This window comes from Plectropomus leopardus, chromosome 14 (genome assembly GCF_026936395.1).
Source record: "Plectropomus leopardus strain MGB_pleo_1.0 chromosome 14, ASM2693639v1, whole genome shotgun sequence".
Classification (NCBI taxonomy): Eukaryota; Metazoa; Chordata; class Actinopteri; order Perciformes; family Serranidae; genus Plectropomus; species Plectropomus leopardus.
In genome coordinates, this window is record NC_142189.1 from 15,352,637 (window position 1) to 15,368,477 (window position 15,841).

The 15,841-nt window shown below is 39.1% G+C and overlaps 1 protein-coding gene across 2 annotated transcripts in view; it reads left to right on the forward strand.

The window, feature by feature from the left end:
* The window catches only part of fancm (FA complementation group M), a 70,357-nt gene that overhangs the window by 39,431 nt on the left and 15,085 nt on the right, over positions 1–15,841 (forward strand). For both annotated transcript variants that reach the window (XR_015778751.1, XM_042500722.2), the window contains exons 14-23: positions 7,201–9,064; positions 9,203–9,291; positions 10,150–10,218; positions 10,414–10,533; positions 11,959–12,118; positions 12,264–12,370; positions 12,518–13,023; positions 13,102–13,195; positions 14,450–14,798; positions 15,398–15,692. Coding sequence is in view for 1 of the 2 variants with exons in the window: in XM_042500722.2 (XP_042356656.2) it covers positions 7,201–9,064; positions 9,203–9,291; positions 10,150–10,218; positions 10,414–10,533; positions 11,959–12,118; positions 12,264–12,370; positions 12,518–13,023; positions 13,102–13,195; positions 14,450–14,798; positions 15,398–15,692 (3,653 nt within the window). In the remaining variant the exon portion in view is untranslated. The remainder of the gene's footprint in view (positions 1–7,200; positions 9,065–9,202; positions 9,292–10,149; positions 10,219–10,413; positions 10,534–11,958; positions 12,119–12,263; positions 12,371–12,517; positions 13,024–13,101; positions 13,196–14,449; positions 14,799–15,397; positions 15,693–15,841) is intronic.

Genomic DNA, 15,841 nt, shown 5'->3' on the forward strand with positions numbered 1-15,841 from the left:
ATATCGGTTTGGTAATTTAGCCACTATTACGCTTTTCCTGACCATGTTTTCCCCTTTTCTTCTCCTCTTGTTACGCACTTTATCACCCTCAAATATCTTTTTTTAAGCACGTCCAGGCCTCCTCGTCTCACCATCTGCTATTTCACTAAATTGTGCTATCGATAACACCCCTGAATTTATCAAAATCCTTGAAATTAGGTCAGGGATTATGGTAAAACTGACTTGGCTGAACTAACAAGTGTGTTTTTATAACCTTTTTTTCCTCCGGTGTTTTCAGCATACTTGGGAAATACAGAATAAGGCCACCTGTAAAAAATAAAGTGGCTTACAGGGCAAGATAGCAGCTAAAGTCTCACATGCCTCCATGGATGAAAACAGGTCATAAAACACCAAACGAACATCAATCAAACATTTGATCAAAGACAACTTTGTACATTATTTAGTAGAACAGGAGCACTGTACAAAACAAAATCCATAAACCTGAACCTAAGCAGTGCAGCGGCCCTGCCTGTTTTACACCACAGGGATACTGTGTTTGTTATTGTCACACCACAGTTATTTGTACACACTGTTCAATAAGCAGGTCTGATTGCTTTGTATTTGCTGTTTGGCAAGGTGTGCCCCGTCATAAATCATGCATCTAATCAAAGCTCTTTGTTTCCTCATAGCATTCAACTTTGTTTCCAGCAAGTAGAGCTTTATATGGAGTACTGTGTAAAATTATAAGTTAAAAGCACTTCGAAAGGACATATTATACTCAGATTTTCTACTCAAGTAAAAGGAATACTGTGTTACAAAACCTATGAAAAATAGTACATGTGACTTGTCACTTGTGAAACAACATTTCACATGTGATAAATGATATGAAGTAGCCATGTGTGGTTTTTGGTCGTTTCACGTGTGATGCATTCGACGAACATGTGTTTTTCTGGCAATCTGTAAACAAAAAACATTTAAAAAAAACATGATCAGCCTCAATCGCACACATCTTTAACATATAAGCAGTTTTTGTGAAGGCACTGTCAGATGCTAAATGTTTGTATCTGTGCTGCACAGGAACGAGAAACAACCGTGATCCCTTTTCCTGCCTGTATATATATTACAGTAAGCAAAAACATGCAAAATAGTTAGTTCATAGGAAGTTAGTAATTATTAGCTAATAGCTAAAAAATGAATAGTGGTTTAAAGAGAGTTAACAGTTAGTTGATAGTAAGCTCAAAGTTATTAGTTAGGCCATAGTTAAGAGTTAAATGTTAAGAAGTTAATAGTTAGTCAAGTAATTTCACTTGTAGTTAGATTGTTACTAGTAAGTAAGTTCGTAGTTAAATGTTAGTTAATACCTTCTTAAGATTTAGTTAATAGGTGTTTAGTTGATAGTAAGTTAATAGCTAATAGCTTGGTATTACATAGTTGATAGCTAGTCCAATAGGTAGTTCAGTAATTAGTTCATAGTTTATTAATCAGTGAATAGTTTATCGATTTCCAATTTGTGAAGTTTGGTTTCACGTGCCAATTCACAGCATCACATGTCAAATTAACCTTTTTCACATGTGAAAGATAACATTTCACATGTGCTTTTTCATAAGGGCAGTAGAAGTCATACATTCATAATCCTACTCAAGTAAATGTATGTATGTACTACTTTCAAAATGTACGGAAAGTATCAAAGCTAAAAGTACACTATGCAGCACTTTTATGTAAAAGGGAGCAGAGGTGAAGCTTCTATTTCTTATTTATACTAAATTATTCATATACTGTCAGGCATTTTAATATTTTATAGACTAATCAATATTTTTATGAGTGTCAGCAACTGTCAAATTAACACAGGCTAGTAAAAAACACAATATTAATATCCAAAATCTAGTATAGTACTAAAGAATTACGAAGTAGCAGAAAATTAAAAGTCAAGTTGAGTACAAGCACTTAAGTACAGCACATGAGACAAGTTACCATAAAAGCTGCATATCCTTTAAATCTATGATTTTAAGCATAGCAAATGTTTCAAAATGCCAAATCTGCATCAAGTCATGCATAAATAATCATTGATACCTGTTATATGTGATATATATTTTTCTTTTCATTCAAGTGAGTGCTGTAGTATGAGCCAAAATCTCAAAAAAGGAGGGAATCCACAGCTTAACTTTCCATCAAATTAAATAAAAATCTGTTTCCAATGCCTGGGATAAAAATGGAACCGAAAACAAAGCCTCCTTTAAAGAAGTAATAATAATTCACTCAACATTTCCAGGAAAGACGAGACTTTTTTTTCTGTGTGGATTAAATAACCAACCCAAAAATGTGTAATTTTTTTGTATGTTTGTTTTTTACTCAGTCCAAGGAGGTTTGTTTTACTTTAATTTGACTATTTTGTTTATTTTTTTCCAACACAGATGAATGAATATTAGCTTTCCACTTAGTGGTAATGAATTTATCAGATCAAGTGTATTAGATAGAGGTTATACTTAATTGTACTGTGTGGTCGGAGTGACTTTTTTCTGGTCTTTACTCTGCCAGGGATAACATTAGCCATGACTTACTTAGCCTGAATTTGCAGAGAGGCCTTCTGACCCTTTGAACAAAATAAATAAATAAATAAAACACTTAAATGAACAAAGTACAAACTTAATTTTTTTGTACAAGTCTGTCCCCCATACACGCCCCCACCCCTTAATACCCTTGCACTCCAGAAACCATTAATCTAATTTGAGGCCATTTTCTGTCTGGGCGAGTTCAAAACCAGGCTGTGTTTTTCACTGCGCTGCCTCTTTTGCCGTATGACGAGGAGGCATGGCCCAGGCAGGCCTCCTCTCCTGTGATTATGTAACGCTTCTCTGAACTGTTACATAAAGCCAGGAAGCTGGAAGTAGGTCGGGCAGTGATGACCTACATGTAAAGCGCACTGGGCTGAGGAGGGAAGGGCGGGAGATTGGAAAACAGATGCACAAAACTATAAAAGAAAACAAAGAGAAAACAGTTTAAAGAGAGACTTCACATTTACAGCTGTACTTTTTACATATGGCTGATTATTAACACCTGTGGTCCATATTTCATGTAAAGTATTTTAAGTTTGATTGTGCTCAAGTTGTTTAAAGTGCGAGGCACTTCCAGTATTTCACAAAATTTTCTCACCAGTTTAAAAGAATATATACAGCTGCAAAACATGTAAATGGAAAATGATTTTAAAAATAGCCTATATTAAATAAAAAAAAGGCCAGTCTGAAAATGCTCCTTAAGTTCTCAACTATACGTTGCATGTCTATGATGCAGGAGAGCTTGTGAGCGATGCAAACACTGGCACAGCTTTACAAAAGAAGGGGGTTATTTAACATAAACCTCTATCAATATAGCAATATTGTTATATATTGATATATATACTTTTAAATGTTGTCTTACCCTCCAGCCCTAGTTCAAGCTTGACATTGACGCACATCCACTATCACCCGCGAATATCAGAATTAGCTTTTTAAAAGCTTTCAGATCATTCTTTTTCTTACTCTACTGCAGTAGAGCGTCATTTGAATCAGGGCGGCTTGCGTTGTCGGTCGATGAGCATCTACAAATTTATAGACAAAAGAACACCAGGAGCTCTCATCTTCAACTAGCAAGTTTAGAAAAAAGTCATGCAGACTGATTAATACGGATGATGCATTCTTTGTGCGTGTTCATGAGCATCGCATTTGTATGATTATTGTTGTGCAATGAGATAATCAACAGAGAGGAGTTTCCACTTTGCTGCTTCCTTCATCATTCAGTCTGAAACAACATGAACCCTCTGATCTGAGCCTCTCTGTCCTCGTCATCAAGTTTATTTCGGTCTCTGGATTCAGAGACTTAAGCTGATCATTAATTAATTGTGTGTTGGGGGTTAAGGTTAATCTTGTGTGAAAGTAGTTCTAGTTATTATTTTTCCTGAAAGAGTGTTGAGAAAGGTTGTCAAAACTTATTAGAAATGAGCTACTAAAATTCATCTTCAGTGGGAGGAGCTTGATCATTCATTCCCTCAGCGTCCAGTGCGATTAAATCCTTAAATACCTAAAAGCTCTTTGTTCCATTTTTCATCAGCATTGTGACATTTAAGAAGGACGTCCTGCAGCTATGTATGAGCAAAGCTGTGTCTGAGTGCTACGGGCCTTTTTTAGGATTTGTATAAGATGAAAAACTTTTTTTCCCCTGAGATTTAGGAGACTACTTTCACAATATTTCACAATATCAAGTGAAGTACAGTAACATCATTAGAGCCTATGATGTCACTCTGTAGAGATCTGGCGTTCATTTCTGCTTATGGCAGTTGTGATCTGTGGCAGCGTCATGAAAGAATTCCTTTGTAGAAGAATTTATCAATTCAACAGTAACTATAAAAAACACCACAGATAAAAGGAATATCAGAAATCTCACAGAAAAGCCTTTGATGGAAACTTTCTATCCGATCATCAAACCTCACCTCTCCTTGTCTACTTTGATGATCTGCGGGCTGTTTGATTGCAGGGTGTTTGAGCCATATAATTATTAAACATTTCCTTTGCTAATTAAGAGCAATTTGCTTGACTGACATTTTGGCTTGTCACAGAGGTAGAAAAAACACAGGTGTCACAAATGACATTAGCGATGGCTCTGTTGTATTATGTATATATAAATGTGAGTAAGTAAACTTTAAATAATTAATAAATATATAAATTGTTAATAGATATTATTCAATATAACCATGTGTTTATATTCAATCAAAAACCGATTAAATATTTAAAATTATATCTAAAATATATTCTCAATCAGAAATTTGTCTGCTTTGCTTTTATTATTTCAAAGATTCTTTTTATACATCTAACAACACTACCTTTCCATTTAGAAAAAGTATGATATTGTTCATTTTCTTTTAGCCTTTGTCATTGACTTTTTTTGTTTTTACTGTTAATTGTGTTCTTATTTTTTCTGTAGGTTGTTTAATTTCCTTATTATCTGTTTTATTTACTCCTATGTATTATTAGTTGCATTAATTATTATTCTATTTATATTTAATATCTTTATTTATTTTTTTTAAATTTCACTTACTTTTTTTATCGCCGTTACTATCTCTATCTCTCAATGTATAGAGATGTTATTATTGTAACTGTTATATGAATAACAATTTCAGTAAGCAAAAAAGGAGAAAAACTTAGAGATTCTGTTGAATCACTACCTTAATTAACACAGTCAGCAAGGGCCCCTCCAGTCTCCATACACGAATTTGTGCAAATATAAATGATATGGCTTCGTTATGATAATGTATAAGACTAGTCTGAGAAACAGTGCAGTTCAAATGAGATAAATAACAGTGTTCAGTATGTGTTAGTTTGCCTTTTTCAAAATATACCAGCTGTTAAGAGGTAACTTGAGTCGATGCCACAAACGACGCTGACAAAGCCCTGTCAGCTCCTGTTGATTTGTCTTCAACAGTGGCAACACCGTTGATAAATATTTGTATTGTGTTCCCTTCAGTAATGGATGACATTTTTTCAGTGAAAGGCTTCGCCTGTTGAAAGCATTCAGCCCTCAGTGGAAACTGCAGAGTGTTGAAGTGTTAATTACAGCTTTTGTGCTTTGGCTGCACAGAGTGTGACGCCTGCAAGATGCCCAGTGTTTGCCTCCGGGGTGGTTTGTCTAAATAAGGGATTACAAGGTGTGAGGAAATTATTGTTAATTATTCTTTTATTTTATTTTCACAGTAAACATTGCTGGCTTGCTACCACTGTTTGCCGTCTCGTGCAAGATGAACTTTTCAAAAGCTGGCACATAAGTGTGCTGGTAAACACAGTTATCGGGACCACAATAGCGTGCTGACTGGAGATGCGTGACGTGAGAGTGAACAATAAAAAATGAGGCACTAGGTTTTACTGGTGCCAGGTCTCAAAGTTGAAACCTGCTGATCAAGAAGGGAAATTTAGGTCATTGAGTTCATGAAATAAACAAATCAATAGCTCGCACACCTCAGGGCTCCACCGTCTCCACCGTATATTACACCTAGGTGAAGTTTCGAGCACAACTGCTCTTCGTCAGACTAAAGTTGATGGTATATGGCATCGTCTTAAATAAACGCAATACAGTAATAAAGTTTGTTAATGTGACAATGATAACAGGAACACTTACTGCAATAGCAGGATATTACAAAAACACCTGATGATGCTGCACAATTCATCAAATGTCAACAAAACTTCGAACAAGCTTTTTTTGAAACCCCTTTGATACCTGAACAAATTGGCTTGATGAGTAACTTTACAAGAAATGACCCCAAAATTAGCAAGAAATAAGTAAAAAGTTACTAGAAAATTACCTGAAAATAAGGAAAAAAACATTTTGTTTTTATGTAACATTATTTGAATATGTAATTAACAGAATTATAAATATAGTTTTTACAGGACATTTTTTCATTATATCTAATAATCCCTCAGCTAATTTTTGTATAATTTCCTATTACTTTTTTTTTTTTCACAGTTTGCAGGACATTTCTTGCCAAGCTGCTTATTATATTTTTGTTTTTTTTGAAAGAAATGGAACCAATTTTGTCGTTAAATGCTACTGTTTTCTTTTGCTGAATGCAGCAAAAGAAAACTGATGTCAATCCAGGTATTAAAATCTTAACACAGCGACCTAAAGGCCTCTTCTTGTCTGGTTTCACTCCTCTCTTTTAGGCAAAACCAGCATTGTGCTCTCCACACACACTACTTTTCTCACTCTACATTGGACATTTTGTTCTTTTTTTGTTCATTGAGCATCTTCCTCCTGCTGGTCACAGGTTCGATGGCGCCCCGTCAGCCCAAGCAGGATACCACTCTAGATGAATCACTTCCACGTCAATGGCTCGTAAAAGTAGCAGGTGCTGGATGATTCTGATGTGTGTTTGCACCTGCGTGAAAGATACAAGAAAGAGATGATGGAGGTGTGAAGATGTTTTAATTTAGGGCAGATTTTTAGTTTAATGTTTCAGAAAAACAAATAACGTTGCATCAGATGTTCATATGTGCTCCATGTAACAACTCTTCATAGGACATTTCCTGATTAGATTACTGTATGAGTATGAATTGATAAGCTGCTTGATTGGTGAACTGGCCGCCCTGAGTGTTGTGAAAGGGCTGGCCAGTCCAGGGGCTGATTACAGCTTCCTGACCTTGGCTTCCCTGCAGAGTGATGTTTCTTACACAACTCTTCTGTGTGTGTTTTTGTGTTCAGGGGGAGTGTCAATATGAACAGGAGCTTCTTCCTTACCTCCACAAAGAGGATGCGGTTGGCCACGTAACCAAAGGACAAAAGAAACAGAAGGGTGCAAAGACCAGCACTAAAATGACCAACAACAAATCCAAACCATCTTATTCGATGTTATCTGATCTTGAATGCATCAATGATGAAGAAGAGAGGGGAAATACACGAGAGAGGAGTTCAATATCCACATTCGCTGTGACAAAAAAACTTCCTGTTCAACATGATACTGAGGTGCCTCATGATGACATCACAGATCACCCAGGACCTGAGGCAATTTGCCCTCCGCCCTCAAAAATGGACTGTCCAGAAGCCGACATGGATGATGACTGTGCCATTATAAATGATGACGTCTTTGAGCCAGAGCCAACAGTTGGTGAACCTGTAAATTTTGACAAAATTTCACAATTGATTACAAAAATGGATGAGGATGAAGATATTGAACTTGAGGCCATGTTCTACCTCCCTAAATGGGATTCAGCACCCTGTCCCTCCTTTGCTAAACTCCCCCCAGGAAGTGATCAGAGTCTGAAAGTCATATTTGCCAATGTGGCGGAGCTCCTGTCACAGTCTCCGCCACCACTGACTGCAGATTTAGACGCCGACATGGCTGCTCCATCACTTCCTCCATCTCCTCAGCAGCTTCTTCAGCCATTCCAAGTCAGCTTTACCCTGGAGGTGGACGACGATGACGATGAAGTGATGATGAATGACGTTGACGATGCCCTCCTGAGGACGGACTTAGACGAGCCTCTGGTTGATGAAGAAGATGGTAAAACGCATCATGATCGGCTTTGTCAGGATCAGCCACATAGCGTCAGCAGCGTAGCGGCAAACAGCCCGACCTGGGATGAGGTTTTTGGGGAAGAAGAAGAAAAAGTTAATGATAATAATGACATAAAAGATGCTACCAAAGAGGCAGGTGATGAGGTTTACAAACAGGAAAAGGCTGATGAGGAAGCTGACAAGTACGGAGAAATAAAAATAAATAATTATGTCATGATAGAAGAGAAAGAGAGTTGTTGGGATGATGTGAGGGACGAGGAAATTACAGACTTGACACATGGCGATGTGAACGATAACAGGGACTCTCAGATGGACGAGAGCGCTGATCTGTTCGGGGACGACGAGGCCTTCCTGCAGATGACCATCCCAGACGTCTCCACTCCAGGTGTCACGCCCAGGACTTCCCTGAGTGCTGAAAAGATTTCGTTACATACACCGACAGACACACGTAGCAGCACACACACAGCTGATTTAGCACACACGAAGCAAATAACTCATTCTCTGCACACAGAGCTGAAAACGCCGAGCACCACAGAGATAAAACACACAGCAGCACCAAGTAAACCTGTAACACACGACTCAATGACAGACAAGGAAGTTACAGCTGATTGTAAATCTACAGTGCCACAAAACACTGAATCCTTTGAGAGCTCCCATGACTACTTCTCTGTCAACTTTGACCTCGGCTATTCACTGGAGGACTCTGACGAAGCAGAAGAAGAAGCTGCTCCATGTACAGTGACCTCTCCACAGTGTAAAAAACAAGCCAACTCTTCCACCCCCGTCAACAGTTTAGGAAGACAGAGAATATTTCAACAGTCCAGTGACTCCAAGATGTCTACACCGCAAGTACTGTCAGAGCACAGGAAGAGAGAAACACCCTCTCTTCTGGCATCGCCCTTGTCGTCAAAAGGGGGTGCAATGCCGTCTCCAATCGCCTTACCAGGAGTTAGGCGGATGCTCATGTCTGGCTACACCGGGCCTCATAACGCGTCTCCAGCCCCCAGCTTAAAACGGAGACGACCTGAGGAGGAATCCCCTTCTAATGCAGGTTTGTTTACCTTTCAAAAAAATATGATTCCTAGACTTGGCATTTCTTTCTATTGCGTTGCTTTGTGTTGTGCAGCTCCATTTTGAATGTGCTTTTGAGATCTCTGAATTTTTCTGTCTGACTCACCTTCTTTCTAAGTGGAATGCAACGACGACAGTGACGATGACGTTTTAGTTAATAAAAGAAGACATCAGAGCAAGGTCAACCCCCTGTCATCCCCAGAAGTGGTGAGCAAGCCCTGTCGATATTAGAGCTGCAACTCATGATTATTATTTTTATTGTATTAATCTGCTGATTGTTTTCTTGCTTATTCATTTGGTCTGAGGTAGGGATGTAACTCATTAACTCATGATGGCCCACCAGCAGATGGAGTTATAAAATACAATGCTTTTCAATGTATGTAACGTTCATTAATTGTGCAAATTAAGAAAAATACATTAATTTAGGATTGATGTTTTGAAAATGTTCACTTTGTCAATAAAATAGCAAAAATATCAGTTTGCGATATCGGCAGAAATCAGCATATTGGCAGATTGTGATATTTCATTTTAAAGCCAATATCGGTTGATACTGATGACGTATTTGTATTTGTTTGGAGGTTGAGTTTAAATATCAGCAGTCTGTCTACAGATTAGCAGACTCCACCTTTAAAACCTCCAACCAGAGAAGGAAAGCCATATTTTGCAAAACAGAAAAGAACATATTTTTTAGTTTCTAAAACTGCTGCCAATTTAATTTTCTAATTGCCACACCCCTAGATTAAATACATTCTCTTTCCCCCCTTTTACCCTCCTAATGAGGTGTACACAAAAAGATCATAAAAATCACGAGCCACCCTCTGTGTCATGGCACAAAAACAACAGCCAAGACTGCAGATATCTGATTCAGACAGCAAAGGCTGCCTCTGTCCATCATCGTCAAGATACCTGCAGTTGTCATGGCAACCACGTTGCATGCAGTGAAGAAGCATTTGTTGCTCCTGCAGTGTCTTTGCAAAACATGATTTGACTTTATAGTGTTCATGAAAATCACAAAACATTGACAAACATATATATGTAAAATGTAAAATGTTTTGTCTCTGCTAGTCAAAGATCTGCAGTGACGTGGACTCCCCGGTGGTTGTGAAGAGGAAACGCACGGCTGCACTTAATACTGTAAGATTTTCTTCATTAGTAGGAAATTACACCACATGATTCCACCTACTCAGCACAGCCGATTTGATTTGAATACTTAGACTCTGTGCATTAGTTACAATAATTTACCCAAGTCCTGATAGTTTGATAGTATGCGGCTTCATAAACCATGAACAGTGCACAGTTTTTGACTAATTTCTCCTCATTGATCTCCAGTCAGATGAAATGGAGGTCGAAGCTGTTTCGGATGATGATTTCCAAAATGAGTCTGTGTTCGCACGCAGACCTGCAGCACATGGAGCTGAGAGGCAACGAGTCCAGCAGGGCAAAGCCAAGGTCTGTGTGACAGCAGGTGGCTCTGCAGAACGCTTTCATCTCAATTATATAATTTATTTCTCGTGTGGCAGCCGGCACATGTAGACACAAACACAGTTCTGGTTGTTGTTTGTTGGAAAAATTTGAATGTGTTACATTTTGTCATAACTATAGAGTTGTTAGCGCAGAAACTTTAATGTACTGTGTATATCTTTTTTAATGTATTGTATTTTAATTGTTTTAATCGAAGCCCTCCTTTCTTATATTTGATCTTTATAGAGTGCTGCAGGAATGAGTCCAAAAAAAAGGGTATAAGTTAGCATTTTTGCACTTTTGGTTCCCTTGTCTTGAAGTCTTTTTTTTTTTAAAATGGGTTTTTGGTCAGATGCCTTGATATAAAGTCTTTGGTTTACACAAGCTTAAGAGACTTTCACGTTTTGTTCTACATCATAAAATACACAAGTTAATAGTGAATTTCTAAGCTTTTATGTGTCTTAAAAAAGGCAGTCGCTAACAAGTGGCCAAATGAGACTTCAGAATGTCAGCTCGCTTTACAGCCTTTTTGTGTTGGTGATGTTGAAGTCGTGTAACTGTAGTACAGTCCATTTATAGCCTAGCTTTTTACGTCTGGCAATTGCATTTATTTTTCAATTTTTGAGGATTATCTTGCCAAACAAAATGTGTACGTACCTATCATAAGTTCTGTCTGCCTCAAAGTTTATTTTCTACAAATTTCTAAAATCTAACAGAAAAAAAGAGCTTTGTGTCGTGGGAATCAGGGCAATGCTAAATTTCAATGCTGACCAGCAAAAAAAATGTCATCCCTGCAGCACTCTATAACTTGAATACCTGATATGCTATTTTTTTGGCCACTTGGAGGCACTGGAAACTAGTTATGAATACCACATTGCCATATTATCATTTCTAAAGCTCACAAAGTGAATTTATTGACACAATAAGAAATTACAGATCAACATATCGTTCATTATGAGTTGCGTGTCTGGCCACCCGATAAATGTAAGTCCAATAATCACTCTCTTTTGGCTCAGTTTTTGCTGAACAGGTTGTTTATCATGGAATTGAGAGCTTTTTTTCCTGAAAACAGCTTCCCGCTGGGGCCAAAAACAGCCCTATGAGAACTGTGAGCTTTACTGAAAACAGTAAAGCTGGCTGGCTATGGGTCAGATAGCTAAACAATGAGCTGAAACTTGCTCTACATCCGTAAAGCCAAGTGGAGTTGTGGATTTGAGTAACAATTCTCTGTAGGTTCATCACTACGAGCACATTTAAATATCACTTATAAAGCTGCTTTAAAAACACAAATTACAGCCATGACATATTTCAGATCAGATTTTGTCACCTTCCTCCTTATATGAAAATGTCGTCTATAAATGTCGTTCACGCAGCATCCGTCAACCTTGACATTTGCCATCATTTCTTTCTCAGAACCCAACACGCCAAAAAGGGCGTCAGTTCCTGGATGAAGAAGCAGAGCTGTCAGAGGAGGAGGACGACGTGTCATCTGATGAAGACGATGGAGAGGAACAGGACCGTTTTCTTGAAGGCTTTGTGGTTGACAACACACACTTCTCACAGGGACTGAATGGTACTAAACCACAGTTATTTAAAGAAATGTGTTTTTTTTTGTGTCTTGGGTGGATTATATTTCAAATTTAACTGAGTTATAGTTAGCCAAAGGTATTTTGCTAAGTCTTTACACATGGGCCTCTGTTTGCTCCCCTCTGTGACAGACTCAGAGATGCACGGTGTTTACCTGAAGTCAGTAAGAAGTCCTGAAGTCCGGGGAAAGTTTAAAATGTCCTACAGAAATCATCACAACATGGACATATTTTCTCAGGTATATTGTCAATTTTATACTCAGCTTTTCTTTACTCAATGCAGATAAAAAAAACTTGAGTTAGAAAAGAAACCAAATACGAAGTAGTTTAGTTCACTTTTAGTCTAATTATTCACTTCGGTCTGTGTTTCTATCGTTTGGTTCAAGGTGCCTGAGATGGATGAAACTTATGCAGAGGACAGCTTTGTGGTGGGAAGTGAGGTGGAGGAGGTGGAGGAGGTAGAGGGCAGCGAGGTCGAGGCTGAAGACATTGAACTAATGCCTGAGGACTCGTATGTGGAGGGGCGGAGGCAGTATGCCACTAGACGGCGTGTTTTCCTGCACAAAGCCAGAGCACGAGCTGGGGCCGCTGCTAAGACTACGGCTGGATCTCCACCAGAGCAGAGAGCTAGGGTGAAAACCAAGCGCAGCCGAGTCATTCGCATTGATGATTCTAGTGAGGAGGAGACCGAGGAGGTTGGTACAAAGGAAAGTCTCACAACAGGAAGGGGTGTCGCTGACCCCTTGTGGTCAAAGGCGGTACAGCCAGAGCCCAGCAGGCTTCAGCAGCAACAGAAACCCTCCTCCTGCTCATCTTCAACCATAGCATCCAAGGTCTCATTGCTGAGCAAGGCACAGAGGAGCTCAGTGACTGAAGACCGGCTAAAAGAGAGGTAAAGAAACGCTTATATGGTAGTGCAAAAATATAAATATTCATCAGCCGCCAGAGCATAATTTTATTCCTCATGCAGGTGTCGCCAGAGGCTAGAAAACCAGCACTTGCTCTCTGATGAACTTGACTTTGTAGAGTCAGAGTTGCCTTCATCCTCCAATAAACAACCTCAGGTACGAGCAAAGATGACACATACACACAAGGGGTCGATAGATTATTGGCCTGGAAGAGTATTGGGGCAGATATTTGGCATTTTTACGATTATTTGTAACTGAGTTTTATTTGAATGACTGCCCATAAAATAAATTAATGAAAAAGTGTGCGTATTACACTACACACAACCAACACAAGGGAAGGCAGTCTGCACTACATGTAAAGAAGGTGTCAGCATTGGAGGAACTTTTATTTTGTAAAACCTCGGGGAGCTATTTTTAAAAAGTTTAAAAAGTTTAAGGGAACTTGCTGTATATGATGTTTAACGGTTCACTTTTACTACGAGTAGTACTAATAATCGGTATCCATATCAGACCCTTTTTACCCTTATAAGTGTGTCTAAGTGAATAATGGGGATGAGAATTTTTGAAATTGGTCCAGTTTGGAGCAAAATGTTCCAGCCAGCAAAACAGGCTGCAATGTAAACACTCAGGACATGTTTGCACTGTTAATTTACATCCATTAGAGTGTTTTTGCCACAGGCTCAGATTTTTTTTTGTCTCACAACATTATGGAAAGGATCCATGCACAGATTGACTTTCAAACAAATCATTTTTGTTTAACCAGAAACAGCCCTGAAATCGCCATCCACAAACCCACCAGACTGCATTTAAATAAACAGCACTATTAGCTTGCATAGATCCAGCATATTTTCACTTGTGGTGGCATCGTGAATTTGGTGAATTAATGGTTTATTTCAACCAAAGCAGAGTTGGTGATTTTTAGTTAAGTGGAAAAATGAACCAAGATGGCTTTTGTGGGTTTTATTTTGTTTCTATTGGTGCTGAATAAAGTGTTTTTATTGTGATACAATTACTGTTTATTTAAATAAAGTCAGGCGTTGATAGCAATTTCTTGGTTGTTTCTGGTTAAACAGAAAGGATCTTTCTCTCAAAAGGTCTGTGTCTGTAGGGATCCTTTCCATAATGTAGTCGGACACTTGCAATAACAGTCTTAGCCTGTTAGTGGCAAAAGCAAGCACTTTTAATGGACATGCATTGTTGTTACATTGCAGCTTTATTTACTGCTACTGGCTGCAGTTCTCTCACTACTGGACTAATATTATAAAATTGTTGACTCCATCACTCTCTCAGACAGAAAAACATGGGAAAATAGAGTCCACGTTCAAAAACACAGAAGTTACCGTTTAACCAGACGCACTGAAACATACATAGAAGTCATTTGAAATTAACTACACTGAGGTTTTCCTTCAGGTCCAGGCTGTCCCTGCCACCTCGTCAGTTCCATCCACTGCACAAGATCCATCAGGCAGTAAGGCCTCTGCTCCATCCGGGCCTGTTTGCATCGTGGTGGACAGTCGCTGCATCAGTGGTGGAGTGGAGCTGATGACCGCCCTCCGTCAGCACCATGCGGTCACTGTCCACGTCTGCTCGCTGGATGGCTGCTACTTCATAGTCAGCAACCGCATGGCAGTAGAGAGGCACAGCCCGTCGGATCTGGCTGCGATGCAGAACCGGAAGCGACTGGCTGAAAGAGTAAACAGCCTGCAGGGATCGTTTGAGCGTGTTTGTCTGATAGTGGAGAAGGACCGAACCAAGCCAGGTCAGTCTGTCTGTTGGTATGATCACTTAATATGGCTTTTGTACTCAGGGTTCCCACACATTGTCACGGACAAAACTTTTTCATGACTTTTCAAGGACCCAAAATATTTTTTTTCCTTCCCCACTTGCCTGATGCTTTTCAAACGTTTAAGATTCAAACTCCATTCAAACATAATTTCAGCATCCAACATGATGTGTTCAAGGACTGTCTGGCTATAATAAATGGTGTCATTTTGGTGAATTTTCAGGAAAATATGTCTTTCAGGAAACAAATGCCCCAAATGTTTAAGCTTTCTATAAAAAACTAACATTTTAAAAAGGAAACGTGCCTACCAGATCTGTTTTCATAGCTGTTTTTGTCAGCTATAGAAAATAAATTCTCCACTGTTACATTTACAGAATTTTATTTATTACACACAACACATACGAGTTTACGAGTTCAATGACTCCAGGCCTGTAAAATTATTGAAAGCTTCCAGGTTTTCCATGACTGTGGGAACCCTGTGTACTACGTATTTTGTTTACAGGAAGTCTTACACAATTTATTTAAGTTTGTGAGATCACATGAGATGTTCTTGTTCTTCTTGATAATCATCACAGGCGAGGCGTCACGTCCGTTTCAGCGGACACGTTACTATGACAGCACTTTGACGGCACTTGTGCGTACCGGGGTGCGTCTGTTGTGGAGTGATGGCGCTGAGGATAGTGCCGGCTTGCTGGCAGACCTGGCACGGCTGGAGCAGCGCAAAGGCCAGGGCATCGCTGTACCGCTGGAGGTCAAAGGGCAGCACAGGCAGCAGGCCCTGCAGATCTACCTGAGCCTGCCCTCTGTCAACTACGCCCATGCTCTCAGCATGAGCCACAACTTCAGGTCAATAGCTCAACTCATAAACAGGTAAAACAAGTGTGTGTCTGTGTGTGTCTGTGTGTGTGTGTGTGTGTGTGTGTGTGTGTGTCTGTGTGTGTGTGTCAGTCATCTTAAAACAAGAACAGATTCTTTGCCCTGTTGTTTACACAGTATAACATCTCGCACCTTTTGTTCGT